Source organism: Lingula anatina, chromosome 1, assembly GCF_051362555.1.
Source record: "Lingula anatina isolate TDL-2025a chromosome 1, LinAna3.0, whole genome shotgun sequence".
In the NCBI taxonomy this organism is placed as follows: domain Eukaryota; kingdom Metazoa; phylum Brachiopoda; class Lingulata; order Lingulida; family Lingulidae; genus Lingula; species Lingula anatina.
Genome location: NC_141767.1, coordinates 48782259 through 48806734, shown reverse-complemented (window position 1 = coordinate 48806734; position 24476 = coordinate 48782259). Strand labels below are relative to the sequence as shown.

The window sequence follows — 24476 nt, the reverse complement described above, 5'->3', positions numbered from 1 at the left end:
AATCAGGTTGGTTAGTTACATGTAAATTATTACTTCGAATTCAATAAAATGATTTGTTAACATTTATCTTGTGATGTCCCGGAGTCATTATAAAAGAGAAAGGTTACTTGTTCATGTGAATGTCAGTTTTACAATGTGTGTGTATTATTACTATTATTATTTTTTAATGAGGAAATATTGAAATTAAGTTAAATTTAGTTTGATTTAAATATCAGGATTTTTTCTTCAAATGGGAACTATGACTTTTCCATATTAAAATTCCTTAGAAAACTCATCGAGAGAGACTATATGAGGTCGTGGCCGCTGTTTACTTGTATAAGCAGTGGGCAGTAACTAAGAAGAGCACATGCTTTCTATTTCAAAGAATACAAAGAATTAAAATGTGACATCAAGGAACCAGAGCCAACCTTTCAGATATCACGAGCCATCAGATGAGAGACAAAAATAGTTGAGAAGAAGGTGTGACTAATAGTAGAAATATAAACGATAAATATTTTTCATTTCATTTATCAACTCAAGCTGTATATGTCCCTATCTACAAATATTCCCAGTGGTTACCAAGGCGCTAAGTATGAGATAATTCATTGTCACCCGGGCTTTATAGACCAAAACAACTCGAACGTTAGCGGGTGGTGTTCAGTGAATCCATCGCGAGAGAGTGGCAGTGTATTATTTGACAGACACTTTCCCAGAAAAAAACACCTAACAATGCATATGTCGTCACAGTCACATAATATCTCTAGGTGTGTAAAAAGGACATGGAAATTGGAAATTCAAAAGGGGGCGATCCATCCAAAAGATCGCATTTATATCGTCTTTGATGATATATCAGGTAAGAACAGAAAGTTTATTTGTCATATGGCATTTATTGTGTCAAGTGTGAGTTTTATGTAGATATTACAATAAGTATTCGGACACATAAATCCAACACTCGTGTCCATCGAAGTGTCATTGAGCAATCGTGTGGTTCTTATATTGTTCAAGTAAAAGTTTTTAACTGTCATCAATTATGGTAATTGATCATAGAAATTGTTGGTGATGCTCTCTTCGAAGGTGTTAAATAAGGTGTTTTTGACAAATTGTCTGAATATCAGTAATTATCGTAGTAAAACTGATGCTGCTTCTGTAACTTGTTATTATGCCAGTGCCTTAATGGTACACTCTTAAAATTGGCCAGTTCAACTTAACCGAAAATACGTTCAATATTAAACAATTCACTCGGTCTATATATATCCGACTAAATATTCAGTTAACCTAACTGTGTCAAAATCAGTTGCCTTTTAAACCAACCCAAACGGTTAACATTTCGGTTACTTTTAAACAATACACTGAGTTAGATATAACCACTTCAATTATAACCGTTTATATACGGTTGCTTCCATTCAGTTACTGGCAACTGACCAAAATGGTTATTCTTAACTGATTTATAAAAACTATAAAATAGTTTCTCTGGTTGAACTCAACCAATTTATTTGCTTGTAGTTAACCGATGGTACAGTTGAAATTAACTTAGTTAAAATTTGTCATGCCAACTGATTCGATCTTTTAACTTTTAACCTTATCCTCAGTTAGAATTAACCTTATAAATAGTTAAGTTCAACTATAAAAATGCCAGACATATTAGAAAAAAATACCTAATGTCTTCTTAGTGTTCTGCTGTGGTAGCCCCCTAAGACGCACAGAGAATGATACCGTTCCAACCCTGGGGGGAATAAAAGGAGGTCTTACAATGTATAGAAGTTTCCATCATTACTTATTGACACTTAAAACATCCAAAGAAATGGTGTAACAGCTCTGTTGAATTAAATAAAGGGAGAGGCACATAAATCCCACAAAATCATGAACAACAATTTGGACCTCAAAAACACATTAAAACTTTTTTACTTACAAGAATGACCCACCTTACAAAACTTTACATGGGTCAAGGTATAACTTGATACGTCATAAGTGCCACTCATGACTGTTGTGCCAATGTTTTTTGCTATCTGGGTGGCGACTTGAAATGCCCACTCCAGGCAGTCCTGCGCGCACAGAAACCTTAGCCAAAGTTTCGCCGTCAACAGCAACCAAGACATTGGTTACTCAGTGCGATTGACACAATGCAGAATAGTTAAATATACCGAGTAATGGGGTACGCTTGTAGAAGGGCAATATATTTATAAATAAACAAGATTCATAGTTTGTAGAATTATTTTACAGTCTTTTGATATTCTGTCGAATGTCTTTATTCAATAACTGATCCACACGGTTACCATGTTGACCACTTAATAACCGAATAAACCGTTGATTGTAACTGATTACAAGTCAACCGATTTTGTAGGTATGGAAAATAATTGATTTGTTTTTAGAGTGTAGAAATATAAATTACTGCGCTTTTCTTGCGTGTGTTAACAAAGTTTTGAGCTCTCAATCCTTGTTCTATTTTTTATCCTTGTTTTAATTAGTTAAAATTTAGATCTTATGTACCATCCGTTTATTGAATCTTAGGTTAAAACAAAACACAATCGGGCTTAAGTCACCTTTATTCCTACACCTCTAATACCACTGTAAATTACCGAAAATAGGCACAAGATACATAATACATTTAAAAGGCCCAGTGTCTTTGGTACGAAAACTTCACGAAAGGGGGGAAGAAGAAAAAAATTAATACAGATAATATATTGCACTGTTCATGTACTATTAATCTTACGGTGCACTCTGCATGACTTGCTGCTGCCGCTGTTCTGTTTAAAACTGCGATTGACCGTTGGGCAATTACATGTGACTGATTTGAAACGAGGCAGCTGGTTCTGATACACGTGACCAGCTAAATTGCTATAACAAAGGGTGCGGGGATAAAGGTCCCTAGACAACCCTCCTGTGTGAGTTTTAAATACCATTTAGTTTCAGACCCGTAGCCAGCAATTTCAGGGGGGGGGGGGGGGTCGTTTTCTGAAAAAGTGGACCTTTTACCATAAAATCCTCAAGTACATAGATAAAATTTTACCCAGTGTGGACCTTTTCCCAGCAAAAAGGTGGTTTTTTTCGAACTCCCCGAACCCCCACCCCCACCCCCCTCCTGGTACCTGAGTTTAAATGGGCACTTAAAACAACACACAGGAGGGCTTAAGTCACCTTTATTCCTACACCTCTAATACTACTGTAAACTACTGAAAAAAGGCACAAGATACATGTAATACATTTAAAAGGCCCATGTACCGGTAATGAGCCTTTTCATACACATATGACGAATGTCCTAAACTTATATAATTTTGTACGCTTAATTCAAGCGTGGGCTCGAAATAGGACATAACGTTTTCGTCTAACTTAGTGGATAACGCAATCCAAAGATACCACGTTCGTGTCAGATTTACCCAAGTCCACATAATGACCAGTTAAACGATTTATTCGTTGACGCTCGGTAGCTACATATTCTAAGTGAAGTCTCCAACTCCTAACCACGTCTCGGCCCGTACTCCGTCTCTTCCAATCTCCTGCTTCACTGCTTCCTTCTCGCTGTCTCTACCGTACATCTCTCCCCGTATCCCTCTCAAGGTATTGCTTATATACTTATTCCTTATCTACATGTATGGTCGATGAAGCTGTAAGGGGGTAATTAACTACCGTGTGCGCTCGGCTGACAGCAATTTAGCGTGAACCCCCAGGGAGTTAGGTCGATCTAGATGGATCGATCTAAATCTATGGGAATGCACTCTTAGACTTCCTAATGCGTAGGATGCAACCTTGGGGTGTGATAGATATATCTTGCCTGAGGATTGACAGCCCTGTGTCAGTCTGACATTTAATAGTGAAATTGCTCACCCGCAGAAGACCAAAGAAAGCTGTATCTGGGATACAAGATAAGTTCAAAGTTTTGTGTAGTTTATAGAGGTGGTGATAACACCTGAATTTTTTCGAAAACACATTCATGCGAGTACTTGGAATAGAAAATTAACGGACGTACCTGATGACTTTTCCAAGAAAGAACTGAAAACGTATCTCATAGACAGCAAGGATAGGACATACGATAAGAAATTTGTGCGGGCATTCAAAAGTCTGAAAGCTTATCGGTATTTTCAAGATGGATATGTGCAGAAAATCTACTCAACAACTTTAGTGGACCACTCTGTGTCACCAGAAAACTGTCATGTTTAAAGCTAGACGAAAACAATAGGCCATATTTGAATCAGAAACATAGCTACTTCACTCAAGTCCAGGGTCAAATGGCTGTGTACAACATTCATGAGTATGATTTTGTTTTGTGCACAGAGAAGGATATCTTCATTGAATCTGCTCTGTTTGATGCTGTTCATTGGGCATCTGTGGTTCCTAAACTGACCAGTTTTTACAAGACATTCATTTTGACAGAGTTGGTGTACGCTACTATTAAACATTTTTCTCATCCCCAGAAATGCACTGCATGACGTCACGCTTAGCCCACTGCGCATGCGTGCACTTTTAATGAGTTGCTAGATTGCCATAGGAAAATGAATGGGTTCGCGATTCGTGGGTAATTCGTGATAATTGACTAACTTACGGCCTGATGCCGATAGACAGCAACGCTGTGCTATGCTTCAAGCAACTCCTGACCAAATATCGTTAGTGTTTTTTTAAAAAATTCTGTTGTACACACGTACTAAGAAGTTTGCCGTGTATTGCCTAGCCTACCCTCAGCAAAACGCACATACCGGTATTTTCAGAAATAGTGATTTTAGACGGTAGATTCACTCAGAAACAAAGGCAAACTAATTCGTTGCCGATAGCACCAGCAGATACCAGCACCATACAGAGTCTGATTAAAAACTTTCATGGCAATTGAAGAACTTTTACCACTGTACAATGGAGTCCAAAAAAAGCACTTGGCACAAATGTGAAACTGCCCAGTGCAAGGCCAAGAATTCAATCAGTATTTTCAATCATTTTATCAGATTCTACATAAATTGACTGACAATATCACTATTCAGTATTTAACTATTCTCTTAATCCAAAATTCCTATCATCATTTAATAATAATGCAAAATTCTTCTTTCAGATTGCTGTTTATTTTAAATTTTAATGCTGCAACTGTTCCAAAATAATCTTGTAGTAAAGAAAAAATGCAAATAAGAAGTGGAAGACCAATTTTACCCACATTATTCAATTATTTGAATATAAAAAGAATTAGATCACGATTTAACAAATTAAAATAATCTTTCATGAACTCTTTCATGAATAACATATTAAACAATATTAAAGTTATAAATTAGAGGTAATGGCTTATTCTGGAATATATGACCTCATCAGTACCTGACTTGGTACAGTATAGTTACTACTTGGATACAGAGTTAGATTTAATAATGTAACAATAAGAAAAATATTTATTACAATAAACTTCTCTGCACATGTCAGACGCTTGTTACCATGAACTAACACTACTTGACAACGGGCTGAGCACTTATCACAGAGTCTGTGTGCGATGCCATTGTTGTGCTGTGATTGGCTAGTTGAGTCACGTGAAGCCCTACGATAGCGCCCTCGCGTATCGCGTGAATGCTGCACATTTCTGGCCATGTTTTTCATTTTTTTTTTTTAATTCAAAAATTCAAGCTTTATTCTATACATGCATTTAATACCAAACCGAGAATATGTGCAATATTATTCTGCATTGTGTTCTTGGGTTGTGAAAATCTTTAGTGTTTTATTTTCATGCTGTTATAATAATACTTGCATGATAATAGTCCTTTTTTTTTTTTTTTTTTTTTTTTTTGAGATTTTCTTCCTCCCGTGAAAAGAGAAATAACAGTGAATTTCTGGTCATGTGCTTGCTCATGTCATAATGCGGCGAAGTTCTGTTAGCACTAATATACCAGGCATGCATTACTGAGAGAAATTCGCTCATTTTACTAGGTTCATTAAAACATGATATTGTGTAATTGTCGCATCCAGCTAAGTATTATGCTTCTATCGCCATGTTATACTGGAGAGCTAGAAAAGACAGTTCCTTTAGTAAGTTATTGCAACATATATTAAGTGACGCTCCTTTGTTAAGGATACTCATAGCAACTTTGCTGTCCGTATGCACGAGGACGCGCTTATTTCTCCAGAGGTTGCCGCAACGATGGGCTGCAAGAACTATCGCAGCGAGTTCCTCACATTTAATACGTGCTGGACGCTGAGTGCAGCGCTGTCCGATTGCCAGTGTGTGTAGAACCAGTCGCCGTGGAGGAAGGTTCCACCCGCAGTGCTGCTGAAATCTGTGTACACATGACATATGTCCCTTGTATCCCAAATTAGACGCGTGTTATTACCTGTTTTAAGCCATGTAGCCCACCATTTTAAGTCCTGATCAATTGGATTCAATCTGCGTTTATGTGCAGGGTATATTAAGGTTGCAATGACATTGACAATAGGTCTAAGGTGAGTCTTTCCCTACCCTCTACCAGGGCGATATCGATTTTTCCACAGATATTCAGAGATAAATGTCTCTAGATAAATAGACAGCCATTTTGGTCTGATGTCATCAGGCCAAAATGACTGTCTATTGAAGGCCCAGTCACAATGTCGGCGATATGTCGGGGATTAGTTTTGGCCGGGGGTCGTCGTAGAAAATAAAGAATCCTTGAACAATCCTAGCAATAATCCTAATAAAAGTGGAGCAATCACATTGTCTGAGATTTTTTCAAGGATTTTGACCCGGTTTTGTCGAAAAATCGTGGGATTAGCCTCCGATCGCCTCCGATTGCAAGGGATTCTAAGGGCGCATTCCCATAGATTTTAGATCGATCTATCCCCGTGGGGAATCTCACTAGATTACGGCTTTAAAAATGTCCGTCCCGCCTACTAAAAGCTGTAAGGGGTAATTAACTTTCGTGCCCGCTCGGCTGACAGCTATTTAGCGTGAACCTCCAGGAAGTTAGGTCGATCTAGTTGGATCGATGTAATCTCTGGGAATGGGGTCTAACTGTCTCTTGGTGACCCGCCTCCGACGTCGAAAACTAGTAATAGCATTGGAGAGTTCTTCCACCTTATTTATTTCCAAGGATAAGGTGCCCCTTTTTGTGTCTATTACTGTGCCAAAAAGGTTAGTTTTGTTGTGGGATCGCACACCTTTTTCCAGTTTATATTAAAACCTAATTTCCTAAGAAGTAGCTCATTGTAAACTGTTAAGCAATCAGAAAAAAATTCCCCTACTACCAGGAAGTCGTCCAGGTATACGACAAGCTTAAACCACGCTTCTCCATTATGCGTTTTACTGCCTGGCTTAATAAAATCGGTGTAAGATAAGCGGACTAAGGGTGCATTCCCAGAGATTTAGATTGTTCCAGAGCTTTAGAATTAGATCGACCTAACTCCCTGGGGTTCGCGCTGAATTGCAGTCAGCCAAGCGCGCACCAGAGTTAATTACCCCCTTACAGCTTTTAGTATGCGGGACAGACGCTTAAGCCGGCTAAGCTGACAGTAATCTAATGAGACTCCCCACGGGGATAGATCGATCTAAAATCTATGGGAATGGGGTCTAAGGCGTGCACCAAACGGTAATCTGGTGTCTGCGAGGACAGTGCCCGATGATGAGTTTTGAAAACGCCACTGGAGACCTGTTACGCAATATCGCGACGGGTGCAGAGGGACTGAACGATGTGCGGAGGCGAGGTCGACTTTGGCAATGAAATAACCTGGGGCCCAGTTTCAGTGGTGTTAACAATAACTGCATGATTTAAAAACCGGGTGCATAAATTTGAAAACCACCTAGAACAACCTTAGACTGCCACATAAATCTACATGTAATACAATGCAAAAAAAAAAAAAAAAAAAAAACCCTATGAAAAGTGGTTAAAGCATTCAAACAGAATGTCGTAATGTTCCCATTTACCCCCATAGAGACAATAAAATAACGTGCCTAGTTTTAGGCCGCTCCAATGCCTGGCAGTATTTTATATCGATTATTATCTTAAAATTTCTGGAATCTTGTTTCACAAGCTTACTCTATTTTATTGTCGTTATGGGGGTATATGGGACTTAACGACGTATTTCCTTTAACCACTTTTGATAGGACTTTTTTTGCATTGTATTAGATTAATGTGGCAGTCTAAGGTTGTTCTAGGTGGTTTTCAAATTTATGCCTGGTTTTTAAATCATATGGCGATTTTACTACTCTTGTGAAATTATTTGTTTTTACCGAAAAATGGCATTGTAATATTTTGAAGGTGTCAATATGCAATCACTTGATTATTAAGATTATTAAACTGTTTTCTGGCATATTTTCTAAATGTCAACAATTGTGGTAGATGATACTTGAAATTGATGGCGATTATTTGACAGATTTTATGCAATATATATTTAAATATGCAAATTGGTGCATTTGTTTACATTTAAGGTGTCAATGTGTTGAGCATTAGACCATTTTTCTTAATCTCAGTAATTAGAATGGCGTGTAGTTGATTTAAGGATATAAAGTAATATACAATTATCCATCAAAGTGTTTTCATAGCCAAAAAGGTAATCAGTACACTGTTGTGTGGACATAATAAATTCATGCTTATGCATTTTGCTTTTATGTAAATTTTTTCAGTAGGACAAAAATTGATTTATAATACATGTTTATTTTTTAAACAACCCATGCTTGTGACTTTTTAAACAACACATGCTTGAAGTAGACTTAAAGGGATAATAACTGTTCGTTTTGGCCAAAAAAAGTGAATTTTCCAGGAGTGTTAGTCCCGTTTTTTTCTACAATTTTTTTGTAATAATCTCTTAAGAGATTATTACAGAGTATAGTCATCTATAGAGCCATCTATGGAGGTCTGATGACAAGCTCAGATATCAGAATAATAGCTATAACTGCCGTTTTTGAGGTAAAACAGAATATATTATATTTCTATGACTTGTTCACAATGTTTTTATTGTGAAATATAGATCTCATACGAAGAGTTATTATCCCTTTAACCAAGCAAACGCTGTCCTCTATCAGGTACTGTTCGTGTGTGCTGGTTTGAAGGAGGGGTTTGTGACAGACATAGAAATTCTGATTGCCTATACATTTACGGATGTAATTATTTCAGTTACCCCTCGAGTAGTGGACAGGGGAACATTTTCACTGGAGGGGAAAGAGTTAATGGCGGTCTGGCAAGAGAACGAGGAAGATTCGTCTTGTGAAGAAACACCACAAGTTTCAGCCATGATAGAAGTGCATGGGATAACGTCAGAGACTTCAGACAAGATGATTGAAATGCTTTTTGAAAACAGGAAACGAACGGGTGGTGGTGATATACAGCGGCTAGAGAGAAACCTGAAAAAGGGCGTTGTCTGGATCACTTTCTGTGACCCATCTGGTAGGTGCATTGTCTAACTGTTTTCAGAAAATCAAATTAAATTTTTTTTTTTACTTTAAAATCATAAATTGCTAAGAAAATCACTAGGTTTATATTTAATCATCATTTTAGTTGCTTCACGTGTTCTTGGAAAGAAGGACATTCTATTTGAGGGTACCCAGCTACAAGTTTGCATGCCTCACTCCCTGGAAAAAGAAGAGCCTTCTTACATTGTTGAAGTCCTCGGCGTGAAACGGGAGACATCCACTGACACCGCTGAAATGTTTTTCGAAAATGCACGAAAATCAGGTGGCGGAGATATTGAGCACATAGAAAGGGACACTTCAACTGGGGTTATCAAAATTACTTATGCTGATTTCAAAAGTAAGTTATGGTTTGGTGAGAATAACTTTAATTCTGCCGAGGGTAAATCTTTTCCTCAGAAGATTGTTTCATCGCATTTTGTCTATAAGAAGTATCTTACCATGAATGCTATATTGTATCAGGTGTAAAATGCCTCCCATGTTTATGTGAATAACCTGCAACCTCCATTTATACCTGTACTTCTTCCACCTAGTTGCCGATCGTGTCCTTACCCGGAAAAACCTGATTCTCGAGGGTGCACCAATACGTGTCTGTCGGCCCCAGCCAGATAAAGCAGATGACACAGCTGGCAACATAATGCAGGAAGATAGCATGGTTATCAATGCAATAGTGGTTCATGGAATACATCAGACAACATCTGATGACACAATCGAGTTGTTTTTTGAAAACAAACGGAAATCTGGAGGTGGTGAAATTGCAGAATTGGAAAGGAATCCCTTGACAGGAGATGTGACAATTACCTTTGTAGACCCAGAAGGTTAATGCTGATCAAATGCTGCTTTAATTAATGAGTTTTAAATAATACGAGAATAATTTATTTATCTTTATAACTGAAAAACTATGGTTCCAGATAAAATATTCAGTGAGCTTGGCAATGAATTTATTGTTGTATATAGAAAGTGCACGTACCTACACGAATAAAAAACAAAGTGAATTACAACCAATGCCCTTGCTGTTTAACATATTCTTAGATGGCTTTTCAGTTGTTGACAGAGTATTAGGAAAGAGTCTCCTCAAACTTGAAGGCGCCACGCTTACAGTGTGTAGACAGACACCACCAGAGCCAATGAGGTCCGTAGAAATTCGCGGCTTTCATCAAAACACCTCAAATGACAGCTTACAGATGTTGTTTGAAAGTAAAAAACACAGCTGTGGTGATGAGATTGAGGACATTGACATTGATAGGGCATCTGGTGTTGCTGTTATTACCTATAAAGACCATGAAGGTATTTTTCTCTTTTTTTTTTTTTTTTTTTTTTTGGACTGGGGTAGATAAGTTCAGTAGTGTAAGAACAGGTCATAAAAGGCTTGATTATTATGCTAGACTGCTCTTTATTTAATGACAAATGAAAAATTGTAAATGATAGATTGATATACAAATGGCAACACGTATTTTTAAAAAATAAACACAACTATTGTTTTGAGCATTAAGTAAATAACTGACTTTATAGGAATGAGTTAAATAACGTAAGTGGGGTTGCAAGAGTGCCATTGAGCTCGATATTTTGAGGAATTAAGGGTTTGATAAGTTAATTCTCCTTGAGAGTTCATTTTCGATTTAAACAAAAATAGGGTATATACTGACATTTTCGTGTGTGCTTATGATTTATGTTGGGATGAATTTCTACGAAGATAAATAATTATATTCTCGACCCTTTAACTTGTAGTCATTTTGGCACTTGCATCTTCTATTAAAGGCGTAAATAATTTTAGTTTTTATCATATATGTTCAGTTGCTGCACGTGTCATTCAGCACGGGGAGTCTCCTGGGACGACACTAGATGGAGTCAGGCTTCTTGTGGAATGGCCCCGTGAAAAGAGTTCTCCTTTAGCTAATGGAGGGACAAGTAAGGGGAAAATTGTAAAAAAGAATATCAAATATATACGTAGGTGATGTATTGCTGTAAATATTATTGTTCAAATCAGTAGTTTTGCTTTAGAAAATCATGCAGAGAGTTGACCAGGGAAGCTGTCATTCATTGGAAGTTTGGAAAGCAATAATCAAATACAAAAATGCGGTGTCTTATTATACATTTTTAACTCACCTTTTTTATTATGTGCAAAAGGAAGTGAAGACCAATTAGAAATGCCTAAACTTGACACCATAAGAGTGATTGGTTTTCACCAAGAGAGCACGACTGAGGGCTTGACTCTGTTCTTTGAGAACAGAAGACGTTCAGGTGGTGGTCCCGTTCAGAACATAACAATGAATGAAGATAAAACTGAGGTCCTGATAACCTTCTGGGATCCGGAAGGTGAGCTATTGTAGAACCGAATTTAGATCTTTTTTCACCAAGGTTTTGCCCAAGCCAGTGCAGACTAGTAGATGGTTCTTGGTTTTATGATTATGGCATATAAATCAAGCCCCGTGCACCATAAATATACGGCCAGTTCAGTTAAGTCCTAATTAAGGTGATTAGCCTTGGGTTAGCAGATTTTTTTTCTTTTCATATATTGACTTATATAATTTTATTGCAAACATTGAGTACCTTCTATAATTATGATAATTTTTTAAAATATGTTTAATTACCAGCTGTAAGCAGGATATTACAGAAGTGGAAACAGACTGGACTGACATTAGATAAAAGTAGGCTAGACATAGCAGCAGTTCAGCCCCCTCCTCCTGTCATATATGACTCGCAGAAGGTCTGTTTCAAGAAGGTGGGCATCAAAGTAACAAGAGACCTCCTTCAAAATTTCATCGAGGCAAAAACCAGCTACAGTGTTGAGAACATTACTTTTGGGGCTATCCCTGAGACTGTCCTAGTTGCATTAAGTGAACCAGTAACAGGTACCTGATGTATTTCTAGAAAAGAGATGTGTGTCAATTTAAACCTTTAAAAAACTGATCAATAGTTTAAAAGTGTGCGGTTCATGTTTTACGTTATACGTTATGTACATGTAATTAGCAAATATTAACCAGAACGGTGGGTTTGTGATAATTTTACTATTAACAATGTAAATACTAATACATGTATATTGTCTACATTCAGAGGCATTCTCTGTCATTTCAGACTTTGATAACTTTAAAGCCAAGTGCTCGAAAAAGAAACTTGAAGGAAGTAATCTTGTCGTGGAAAGAGTCCCCCTTACAACTAGTATCCAGGTTCACAAACTTCCAAAAACTATCACAGAAGATGCGCTTGAGAATTATTTTGAGAACGAGAAAAGTGGTGGTGATGTAGTCAATGAGGTTCATATTGCTTCAGGTTCAGCCTCTGCTATTGTAACTTTTAATAACCCAGAAGGTAAGGTTTTTTTTCGTTAAAAGTGAAAATTTGACATTTTCATATTATCTGATGATATTCCATCTTTGGGATCCGCAAATATTATATGTTTGTGCTTGCGTTTCAGTTGTAGACAGAGTTTTAAAAAAGAAGCACATGTTGAACAAGACCCATATGAAGGTATCCATATACCATGAGTGCCTTGGGATTCTTCCTCCTGGACATGACCCGAGCAAACCCTATTTTCCTCTACCCAAACCAATTCCATTGGAAAATGTTGAATACGGATTGGTAGAGTTCATCAAAGGCATTAAAAGACATCGTTCTGCGGCTGAACAAGCGTTTGCAGATGTGAGTGCCCGCATACAATGGCCTCAGAATCCAGCATCAATGCCCAGTGTCACCTGTGCGCTATCTCAACAGTCTCCAAATTATAGAGAAGCTGCAAAAACATGGGAACGTACTGTGAGGAAAGTTATAAATAAGGTTTTCAAGGAAGAGTATGTGTACAAAGAGTTTTCCACTCTTCAGGCAATATGGGAGAAAACCAACCAAGCTCTCTCATTGCTACCAAATCCAGAAAACGACAATTATCGTCTGCAAACTGAAGACCAGACCTGTGCCATACGAGTGATGGGGGAGGCGGGTATAGCCAATGAGGTGATTCAGAAAATTACACAGATACAGAAACAACTTGATTTGCAGATGCGACGAGATGCATTGGTTGTGAAGGAAAAGAAAACTCTGAAGCTGTTTCAACTTCGGTACCTATTGGCAATACAGTACAAAAAGATTGCTAAACAGATGTTCCCCGATATGAACATCAGTATTGATCAGGAAGGTGGGATGCTTCATCTAACAGGCATGCCAGATGACGCAAACAAAGCTATGATAGATGTATATGAAAGAATAAACGCCCTACTACACCAGACCTTTAAGTTGCCCCCAGCAACTATGCAGTTAATGGGAACCAAAGAATGCCGAGAACATCTTGTGGATCTGTTCCGCCGAGAAAGATTGCTTGCAGTTTGGGTTGTCGGAAATGATGAGGTTTCAGTATATGCAACAAAGCAAGACGAGATCACTCATGCTTGTCAGATCATCAAGCAAAACATAATTGAAACCCCGGTTTCAATCAAAGATGGTAGCCAGGGGATTTTGAACACAGAAAAGTGGCACGCAACAGCCGATCAGCAAGAAAAGTTGTATCCTGGGTTGTGTAAGATTATACCCAAAGCAGACAATAGTTCCGTAACTATTGTGGCTGTGAAAAGTGTATCTGGCAGCGTCCTAGAATGTGTTTCTGATTTCCTTACCTTCAACACAGTGGTTGAAGAATTTATGAAAATGGAAAGAGGAAAAGTAACATTTCTTGTAGAGCGAAGGTTAAACAGATTAAGAGAGATTGAGAAGGAAAATGCTGAAAACCAAGTGAAAATAAAATGCAGAAAGTCCGGAAAGAGCACCGGATTTCTTGTACAAGGGAATCAGCCCGGAATCATTGCCACAACTCAAAAACTACGTGACCTTTGCCTGAAAATCGAGTCTGAAATTAAAGAAATAAATAAACCGGGGATGCCAAAGTACATACTCTCCCAACGAGGAAGGGACTTTCTAGAAAACTTGGAGACAAAACACGACTGTAAAATTGATGTCCCATCGAGTGCTGGGCTAGCCGAGGAGAATGGGGACTTTGGGATCGTTGACAGTTTAGACATACACCAGAAAGCAGTAGTTCACATAAAGACCCCAGAGAATTGTGTAGTTGCCATTCATAGAGATGATCTTACAAAGCAACATGTGGATGTAATAGTTAATGCAGCAAACAGAGACTTGTCCCACAAGGGAGGTTTAGCCAAAGCAATCGTGGTCGCAGGTAAGACATCTATCGTGCAGTGGTGAAAGTATGCCAGTCAAACTATTTCTCTGTTTCAACAATGTCATTCACGGTTTCATTTGCAGGTTGTTTGCATTTTTTATAAATATATCTTAAAAGGAAGTATCAAAATTTACGAGCACAAACTTTGTTTTTATTCATATTAATCTTTTATAAATAATATATCATTAGGTGGTGGGAAAATCCAAGACGAATGCTATGCCTATACCGAGAAGCATGGAGCCCTTCTTGATGGACAAGTGTTCGTCTCTTCGGCAGGCAAACTGCCCTGCAAGAAAATCCTGCATGCTGTCGGTCCAATATGGCGTGGAGGAAGCAATAATGAAGAGAACTTTCTATACGAGGCAGTGTACAGCTGTCTGGATGAAGCTACACAAATGAAATTCAAATCTATCTCTTTTCCAGCACTTAGTGCTGGAGTCTATCGGTTCCCAATTGATAAATGCTCAGAAGTTATTCTTGAAGCTATAAGGGATTTTTTGAAGAACTCCTCAACATCTATAACAGAGATTCGAATTGTGTCACTGGAGGAACGCGTACTTATGGCATTTCAGCGAGCTCTACACGGAATTTTTCAGACTGGCAGTTCTAGAACAGAAGAGGGAGCAAGCTACGATGGTGGGTATGGCAGAGTCTCGGCATCGGTAGGAGCAGGAGAGCACTCACAATTTACTGGTAGGCTACCTGTTTGTCTTGATCAATTTGCTGATGTAATGAATTGTGTTACTAACAAAATTATACTAGTATAATCAAACAATTGAAAGTAACCTTCATATTGTCATTTCTCCTTAATCCACCCTGTGAAAAAGTCTCGAAGTAATAGCAGAATTTGTAAAGTCGCTGTTAAAATATATACTTCACCTGCAATTTAGTACATCACAGCCACCAACTGTTGATAATGCCGTGAATAGCTTAATTAATTAATTTTATAGCATAACATGCATTAACACGTGTAATTTAGCATTCTACATACATGTATGTAAACATATATAAAAGCATATCCTTGTATATTGTGTAAATAATGTAGTCTAGTGATCCTGCAAATGTATTCATATCATTTAGTGCTCAATAAACTTATTATTATTATATTTATCGAATTTACAAAATAATCTTTTCAGATAGTGAAGAACAATGTACATGTAGTCTATTTGTACTGAAATGAACTTTTTAATCCTTACATTTTCACTCTCCTAGTATCCAACAAAGATTTCATTTGCCTTTTTTGGGGGGAGCATGGGAGCTTATCATCAAATTCATCTTGATCTTTACATATGATTTTTACCAATTTTAGTCTGTAGAACACATTGGCATTTTCATTTACTCCTCGCTTTAATGGCTATGGACGTGTGATAATATTTAAACACCCAGAACTAAGTTAAAGGTCATTTTGAAATGTGCACAAATGTGGTAAATTTGAATGTAGGTATCCACTTTCATCAATGAAATTTCAATTTTTCATTGTCTCTTTGAAACCTTCTCAGCATATTTTTAAAGTTATTATCTGATTTGTAAAGCAATTGAGGTAAATATTTTGTAGGTCTGCAAGAAAGTCTGTTCGTTGTTTTTGTGTCTAATTACAACTTTCTATATTATACCTATGTAAATGCCAGGCCTGGAGACGGAGTCCTATAGTACATACTTACCCACTAATGATCCCTTGAATCTGAACACAAGAGAAGGACTTCTGGTTTCACTCAGAAAGTCAGTTCTTGCGCAGGAAACAGTAAGTAAATGCTTAAGAAGTTATTCTGTTAGCATAAATGCTGTGGTACAATATTTCAAATACATAGGTTTTAACCAGAATGGCTTACATGAATTCAAATCGTCTTAGACTATCTGATGACTTCCCGATATTAAACATAACATTTCAGGCAGATATTATTGTGAACACTGCTAGAAAGGATCTGAATTTGGCCTATGGTGCTGTATCAAGTTCTTTGCTGTCCGCTGGGGGAAACGTTTTACAGGTCGAATGTAATCAGCAGGCACCAAATGGACATCAGTTTGGCGATATTGTTGAAACTTCTGGCGGAAATTTGAAGTGCAAACGCGTGTTTCATGGAAGCTGTATGAATTGGAGTGCAACTGGCTCAGAGGAGGTCAGTAAAATCACCACACTTTAAAGTATGTTGTTTTATCTGTAGCTCTGCAATTGATATTACAGTTTTATTCAATGCCTTGATTGACCATACTTTTATGTTCCTGTCAGTACTACAGTGAATTTTAACAGTATTTAAAAAAAATGAACTAATGGATATAAGAGGCATAGTATATATATGGGTTTCTTTTTGATTTTTCATGTTTCTGTTCTTTCTTAAGATAATCATAGCATACAACATTTATAATGCAATTGTGAGTCTGTTTTATTAGGATGCCCTTTCCTAACATTGGCCAGATTCATTTCACAATATTTCTTCTTCTAGTGTCTTCGTAAATTAGTGAAGACATGCCTTTTTACTACCGATAAAGGCAACTACACTTCAATCGCCATACCAGCAATTGGCACCGGCAACTTAGGCTTCCCAAAAGATGTTGTGGCAAGAGTGATGTACGAAGAAATAGCCAAATTTAGCATAAGTAAACCGGAGACAACTCTTAGAGAAGTGCGTCTTGTTGTGTATGATAAAGATCATGCCACCGTTGCTGTAAGTTGCTACTGTTAAATTGTAGATTTCTTTACACTAAACTGATCATGAAAAAACATTTTGGTTTCCCTTTAGCTTGTAGTAGGAGGTAAAGTTGTTTTCCCTGACACTGTTTTACTGAAGCCTCTTTTAATTACTGGTAGGCTTTTGAGGATGAGATCAGACAGTTGAAGAGAGGAAGAGGACGTAAGCCAAGAAGAAGCGGAAAAGAGAGCAACGAAGATATTTCCTCTGAGCGAAGTGGACATTCAACTTCCAGACGGAAAGCGAATGGTATTTTCTATTTGTGATTGCTTGCAAGTCTGAATCGGTTACCTAGGCTGTTTTTTGTCTTAGGTCTATCCCAAATGATAATCAAAGAAATCATAGAAAAAATTACATCCGAAATTACTCTGATATCTAGTGTAATTGTTTGCTATCCACTCAAGGTGGGAGCACATTCCGAAGTATGGCCAGTGGTGGTGGTAGACTACAACAGGCGGCAATGGTAGGGAATATCACGCTTCAAATCCAGCAGGGGGATATAACTGAGGAACACACCGACGCCATTGTGAACTGCACCAACGATGAACTGGACTTAAGTAGAGGTATACCGTGCAACCGTGGTGTCAACCGTGGTCGAGTAAAATATATACACCATTTATCCCAACAATTTGCCAATCGTATTTATTAATGAAATGTCTGAAATAGCAATAGTTATGCCCTTTTGACAGGTTGCAGAAATTCGTGTAATGTAAAAGCTGCATTACAAAAGGGATAACTTAAGACATATAGTAGAATATATGTACGTATTTATAACGGTAAATGTTGCTTTACGTATTTTCCTATTAGGTGCTGTTTCGAACGCCATTATGAAAAAGGGTGGACGCAGTATTGTTCAAGAGTGTGCTAGACAGAGTAAGTCGTTCAATGGACAAAATTTTCAAAATTCATGAACCTTCAATTGTTGAAAAAAATCACACGTCATTGTAAATGCCCCTCCTATATTGTTCATGCATGTTATTTTTTATTAAATGATTTTTCTTTTCGTATGTAGAACGCCCCAAGTCAGGAATTGCTGTCACTACTGCTGGTGACCTTCCTTCAAAGTGTATAATACATTTGGTCATGCCAGTACAGCTTTTTGGCAATCCTAATTGGAAGAAAGCGGTTACAAAGTGTCTCGAGAGGGCAGAGGATATGGAAATGGCATCTATTTGCTTCCCGGCTCTTGGAACAGGTGCGTATGCCAGTTAGGTTGGCAGTTTACTAGGACTGGTCGTGTTATTGGATTATTTTACAAAGTATACAGAAAAACTCACTGAAATATTGTCACATTGAAAAAAATACCTTCTTAATGTTTTTTTTTTTAATTTTTCGATGTAACTTTTTGAGAAACGCGCCATGTTTATTTCGATAATTTGTTTTGTTGATTCAAATATACATTTGCTACTTATTACATATATCAATTGACAGTACTGCTTAAATGCATATAAGTGTTCTATCTTTATCATGAGTTATTTAGATTTTAAAAGACCTTTTTTACATCCTCAGGCGCAGGTTGTGACCCAAAAGACGTGGCAAAAGGCATGCTGGATGCCATAGCTGACTTTGACAAAGGGCGGAAATCCCAAAACCTACTCCTTGTAAGAATAACCATATTCCAGGCTGACATGGTGGATGTATTTCATAATGAAATGTCCAAAAGAGTTGTGGACAAGAGTAAGGGGATCTATCGGGCTTTGACCGATTACTTATCAGGTGAAAAGCACACTTCATACCGTTTTGTTTGTAAACTTGTACAAATCCAAGTACACCTGTATAGATCTTCCTTCATATTTCAGTAACTTTTTCATCAAGTAAATATAAGTTGAATGAAATATTTAAATTTTGATTTATTCATTCCTGTATAATGAAAGCATGGGTAAATTAGGAAAGCTGTTATTAAACTCTTTTAGACACCGTCAGTTCTTGGTCACCCTTTGGCAGTTCCGGTAGAACTAAAAGCACAACTAGAGAACCCGCGTCTCTTATTCTCACAGTTTATGCGGACAAGAAAGACAACATTGATAATGCTATAAAAAAAATCGATGAGTTATGTGAATCTGAGTCCAAAGATAAGGTGCTTCAGGGGCCAAATTATGAGCCGGCGTTGGAACTACTCGCTGAAGAAGACGTAAGTTTTGTCATTTTCTTGATTCTGTACTCCAGATTATGCTGTGTATGATATCACGGGAAACGTGTGTGTACAAACTTTAAAATCTTTGTCGGTATATTGTATTATGCTGTAGAAATACCGGGTACATGGCCGCTCATCACCTCTATTACTTCTACATTATTCGATATTGTTTCGTGGGACATAGTTCCCTTTCACACCATCGTAGCGATATTATGCCTGGTATGGCCATTAGTCGTTATTAATACCGCTAATGACCTCCAAAGTAACGTTCCCAGAAGATACATGTTTTGCTGACTAATTAACGTTAGGAAATAATGCACTGCCTGCAAGCCCGATGTACACGATAGGATGCCGAGCGGTAGCAGTACATTTTATTATGTTTCATACATATACTGACAGTCAATAAAAATGCATCAGAAAACTTTCTTGTACTTTTGTACCCTTGTAATTTTGCCGAGAATCAATTCCAACCATATAAGCGAGTACAGTGGTAGTAATAATTTTGTTTCCGTTGTACACCGGTGTAACAACGTTCGAAATGTTTTAATCCCTATCTTGTGAATAGAAGGGGGCGGACAAACAATGGAGGGCCGTATAAATCCCTTCAAAATTCGAACGCACAAACACAATAGCTTAGGTGGAATAACACAATACTTAAGACGAGTGAACCCCATGACGCCGGTTTCTGTGGTCCAGTGCGAGTGCGACAATCCGCTGTAACTAGGTGTAATTAACAGCAGGATACATCAGCCAGAAGGTCCCTATTGTTTGTTGCGGCGATAGGATTATAGCTTTAGAGGCTAAAACCCATGCTAACCAGTGCCACGCGAAGCGAACTTTCCTTTTGTTCACTGGTTTGGCACGCGCAACTGGTTTTTAGTGTTGCTAACAAACTGCTAGTTAAATTTGTTATCAGTTATTTCATCCAATATGAAATTTCCGCAGTCAAAAATTGAACTAAGTATTGTTTGTTTGATTGACATGCATGAGCATCAGCATCAATCTGTCTCAAAAAAATACAAATGCACTTGTTTGGTCATAAGAGAGTGGGCTGACCACTTGGATGTTTAAAATTTCCGCTTCAGTGATTTTGTGATCAGCTATTACAAAAACGTGTTTTTCCTGATTGGTGTAAATTAATCAGGTTCAATATATGGTGATTAATTAAGCTTATTTACGGTAGTCACCAAATCCAGTATGACACATGACAAAAAAGTTCTGTGATACCACGTCTGACACTGGAAGAGCGACTGCGGGCCCTGGGGATGCTGCAGGCTGGGCGGAACCAAAGATATTTGCTCATGTGACCTTGCATTTTAATGATCTTTTTTAATTATCTTTTCTGACCTTTATTTCACCTTGTGTGACTGAATAATGGGTCATATTTCACACGAAAACTGTTATTTTCTTAATGTGCCAAAGGAACTTACAATATTATTTGATAAATAAATAATGCGTTTTCATTGACTGTCAGTATACATACAAAGGGAAATCGTACATGTTTTCTATCCAAAACCCCTAATTTTGAATAGATTTAACATACAATGATTTCACCGCGCTGATATCAGCCCCACGGGGCATACGTTTATAATTTGATATATCGCTTAGTTATATTTTATAAACTAACTATTAGGTTTGTTTGGATACTTTTTATACAACTTAGGTTGATGAAATCAAATCCCTAGAAGGAAAATATGGAGTTAAGATCACGGTTGAACTGAAGCCACGCCTGAAACGCATCCGCGTCCAAGGTAGTTCAGAGGACATTATCGCAGTAACGGAGGACATTAACAGCGTGTTTCGACAAGTACTTCTCGCAGATAGCAAAAAGAGACAGGCAGCCATGCTTGCCAAGACTGTTCAGTGGTGCTACCTAGATGTTGATGACAACGGCAAAGAAAGTTTTCAACCTTATCCAGATAATATTAATGCAACCATCGAGGATGCTCACTCATCTGGAGAAATTTTTGTCAATTTCATCGATGAAAATAACGATAAGTGTCAAATTGATTTTTCAAGGATGAAAGAAATTTGCCTGGCGGACAAAATGGAAACTGATGTCAAGCGACTGGACTTCACAAAAAGTGGGTAGTTTTTTTTCCTTCTCTGGCTGCCGCCATTTTACAAATTGTATAACAGAGATCTAGATGTACTTTTTTCATGTTAAAAATCCAACCTGATATTTTTAAACATAAAAATCATTGGAGCGGGGCATATTTTAGATAAATGATTGTATAGTAGGCGTTTTAATTCGTGTATTCATTACCTAGATATGTTGTAACTAATCTGTTCTGTTTCCCAGGAGAGATTGATTTGCCTTCCACGTGGACCACAGTGCCAAAAGACACCTCGTTTATCGCCGTAGACTTAAAGCCTTCCGACCAAGAGTACGTAAGTGTGGATCAGCAGTTGAGACAAACAATAGGCGGTGCCCTAAATCAAATAATTAAGGTAAAATAAATCAACACTTGATTATATTCTTTCCCAGTATATCCATCTTTCCAAAGTTTCAAAACCATGTTGGATAGAAAAAGAAATAATAAGGATATCAGAGAGTGTGGTTTAGAAAGCAGTGGAAATGATAAAGGAAATGTCACTTAACCAACCCTTCAGGAAATGATTATAGTCTCACTATAGTGATTGTGTTTGTATCGACGTTTGTTTTTGTTTTAGATTCAGCGGATTCAAAACCCAAGTATGTTCCAGAAATATTCCGTTCAGAAAGCTCACATGGAAGCAACAGCCAAGGCGGGGACTATTGTAGAACGTCTGTTGTGGCACGGCACCAGTGAAGATACCCTCCCTAGTATTAATAAATATGGCTTCAACCGAAGTTATTGTGGGAAAAACGGTAATTTTGGATAAAGACCCCATTAAGTAGACGACAATAATAAAAAAATGACTGTACTTAAATGAACCTGTTATAATTTTTAGTAAAACTCTCTCTAAAACTCTCTCCCTCATATGACATTGAATGTACAGGATAAACAACATGTATTTAATTTCAGCAAATAAGTATGGAAGAGGCGTGTACTTTGCGGTGAATGCATCCTACAGCGCCCAAGATTTATACTCACCGCCAAATGCCAATGCCTATAAACACCTGTATCTGTGCCGCGTGCTGACTGGAGAATATGTGAAAGGTGAAAAGGAAATCAAGGTCCCTCCACAGAAGGATCCAAATGACAAGCTCAGTCACTACGATTCAGTTGTTGACGATCCATCCACTCCAACCATGTTCGTGATATTCTACGATACACAGGCTTACCCCGAGTTCCTTGTTGTATTCCAGTAATACAGAGCTGCGGTGACCATAAATTTTGACAGTGTCAACCTTGTAGTTTGCTATTGACGTGATGAAAGCTATGTCTTATCGAACGATGATTTTTAACATTTAGAAGATAAACTTACAGCTAAAGGTTCATAATAAACATGGGATATGGATAACTTCAAATTTCCATCTAATAATTGATGCCTTGATATAGATACCGGTATTGGAAAAGGATTCCTTTTTATTGAGAATAAAGATTTTGTTCAATTTAAGATGATTATCAATTTGATAATTTGCATAAAGAGATTATGACCTTGTTTCACAGAATGGACGCTTTTATGAAATAAATTCCACCCAATAATATCTTACAAAGAATTTAGAACTAGCTTTTTAGCTCGATTTTAGCTCAATTTGATTTTTGCTAATTAGAAATTGCGTTAAATCTGAAATAAAGATTGTAACTCATTCAGCAGTTATGTATAGTTTACTTCACAAGCCACTGTGTGCATTCCATAAATGAAAAGAGCAGAAAGTAGAGGCAAGTTGGCTGCTCCAAATATTTATCACGTGAAAATTATTTATGAATACTACATGTAGTACTTTATACAGATGTGTGCACGAGAACACCAATTACATCAACAAGTGAATGAAGAAAATGTAATTCCAAGAACACGGATTGAAAAATGAGAAAGTTATTATGCCTCCAATTTGAAACATATTAAGTTTGGGCAAAATTGGGAGTTAAGATTTATGTCCATGTGGCATGATCGAACTCAATTGAGTTGAAATGTATGCAGTGATTCTCTGTGTAATGTAATGCCGATTTGAGTGCTTGAAGTCCTTAAAAGAAAGAAATCACTTTTAACATCACGGCAGCAAAAAAGCAAATGCAGTCTCATGTAAATGCACATTACTATTAAATTTATCGTTTCCAATGATTGAATTATTCATTTAATCTAAACACCTGAATGTTCTTCCTTTATCGTAAGATATCGCGACCAATTGTGACAAATGCCCATTTCATTTTGTCTTAAATGAAAAAAATGGACTCGTCAACAAACCAGATCAATATAGCATTTGGCGGAACATTCTGTAGAACTCGTAGAAAATATTCTGTAGGGCACGTTTGTGGAAAAGAGTATGTTTTTACTAAAACGTTTTCTTTAAGTTTAAGTGTCCTTGAGTGGGGCATTTGTGGGTAAATCAAATGGCTTTAGTGCAAACAAAGCACGAGAAGGAAACGCCAGACCTAACTACCAACTATCGGACTCACCGGTAGATCGAACCACATTACCCGTTTACAAGGTGTGCGTCAGTGCGCATTTCACACTCGTGACAGTATCATACCCCAGAACATATTTTGTGATGAAATGCACTGGTTTCCAACCCCGCTGAGAATTATCACTATCACATAGCGTACAAAACAAGAGCGGTGTCGCGTCTGATACTTTGAAGCGTGTACTAATACACACCTTGAAAAAGGGTAGTGGGGTCCGATCTACCGGTGAATTCAGGGTCATTCGGTGCCGAGTCTGGTACATGTAGTTGGGTAGGCCTACATGATATCAGTTCTAATGCAACGCTGATCCTGTCAAGTAAAGCTACTGTTATCTGTTCATACATACATGTACCACGGGGCCGATATCATTGTTACTGCCCATTCAAACGCGCGGTTCAGTTCACCAACAATACGGTTGACTCGACCAGTTATCAAAAAGTGATCGCGTTGTAAACGTGTTGTCAGGGACCCCTAAATGTCTTAATGTAGTTTTAGAACTTCCGTAAGAGTGTAGGCAGAATCTTGTTCATGAAGTTTATCGCCATTGTTTAATCGAAGCCAGTTTGATCAGTCACTGCCTAGAAGGATGTGGAGGTGGCAAAGTGACCTCTAATTTAATTAAGTTTTG

At 37.7% G+C, this 24476-nt stretch overlaps 2 protein-coding genes across 4 annotated transcripts in view; both read left to right on the top strand.

Annotated features, from left to right (window-relative positions):
- The window catches only part of LOC106163353 (protein mono-ADP-ribosyltransferase PARP14-like), a 66980-nt gene that overhangs the window by 4682 nt on the left and 37822 nt on the right, over positions 1-24476 (top strand). For all 3 annotated transcript variants that reach the window (XM_087000890.1, XM_087000889.1, XM_087000891.1), the window contains 3 exons: positions 9018-9287; positions 9399-9650; positions 9844-10128. In XM_087000890.1, the coding sequence (XP_086857016.1) occupies positions 9018-9287; positions 9399-9650; positions 9844-10128 (807 nt within the window). The remainder of the gene's footprint in view (positions 1-9017; positions 9288-9398; positions 9651-9843; positions 10129-24476) is intronic.
- LOC106167414 (protein mono-ADP-ribosyltransferase PARP14) lies at positions 10300-23545 on the top strand. The gene is made up of 20 exons (XM_087000897.1): positions 10300-10597; positions 11105-11218; positions 11438-11626; positions 11905-12162; positions 12386-12619; positions 12726-14474; positions 14667-15170; positions 16106-16218; positions 16367-16594; positions 16919-17140; positions 17284-17413; positions 17569-17727; positions 17972-18037; positions 18177-18359; positions 18674-18880; positions 19078-19295; positions 20962-21382; positions 21601-21749; positions 21972-22149; positions 22307-23545. Exons 1-20 carry the CDS (start codon positions 10315-10317, stop codon positions 22591-22593), a joined length of 5892 nt encoding a protein of 1963 aa, XP_086857023.1. The 5' UTR covers positions 10300-10314; the 3' UTR covers positions 22594-23545.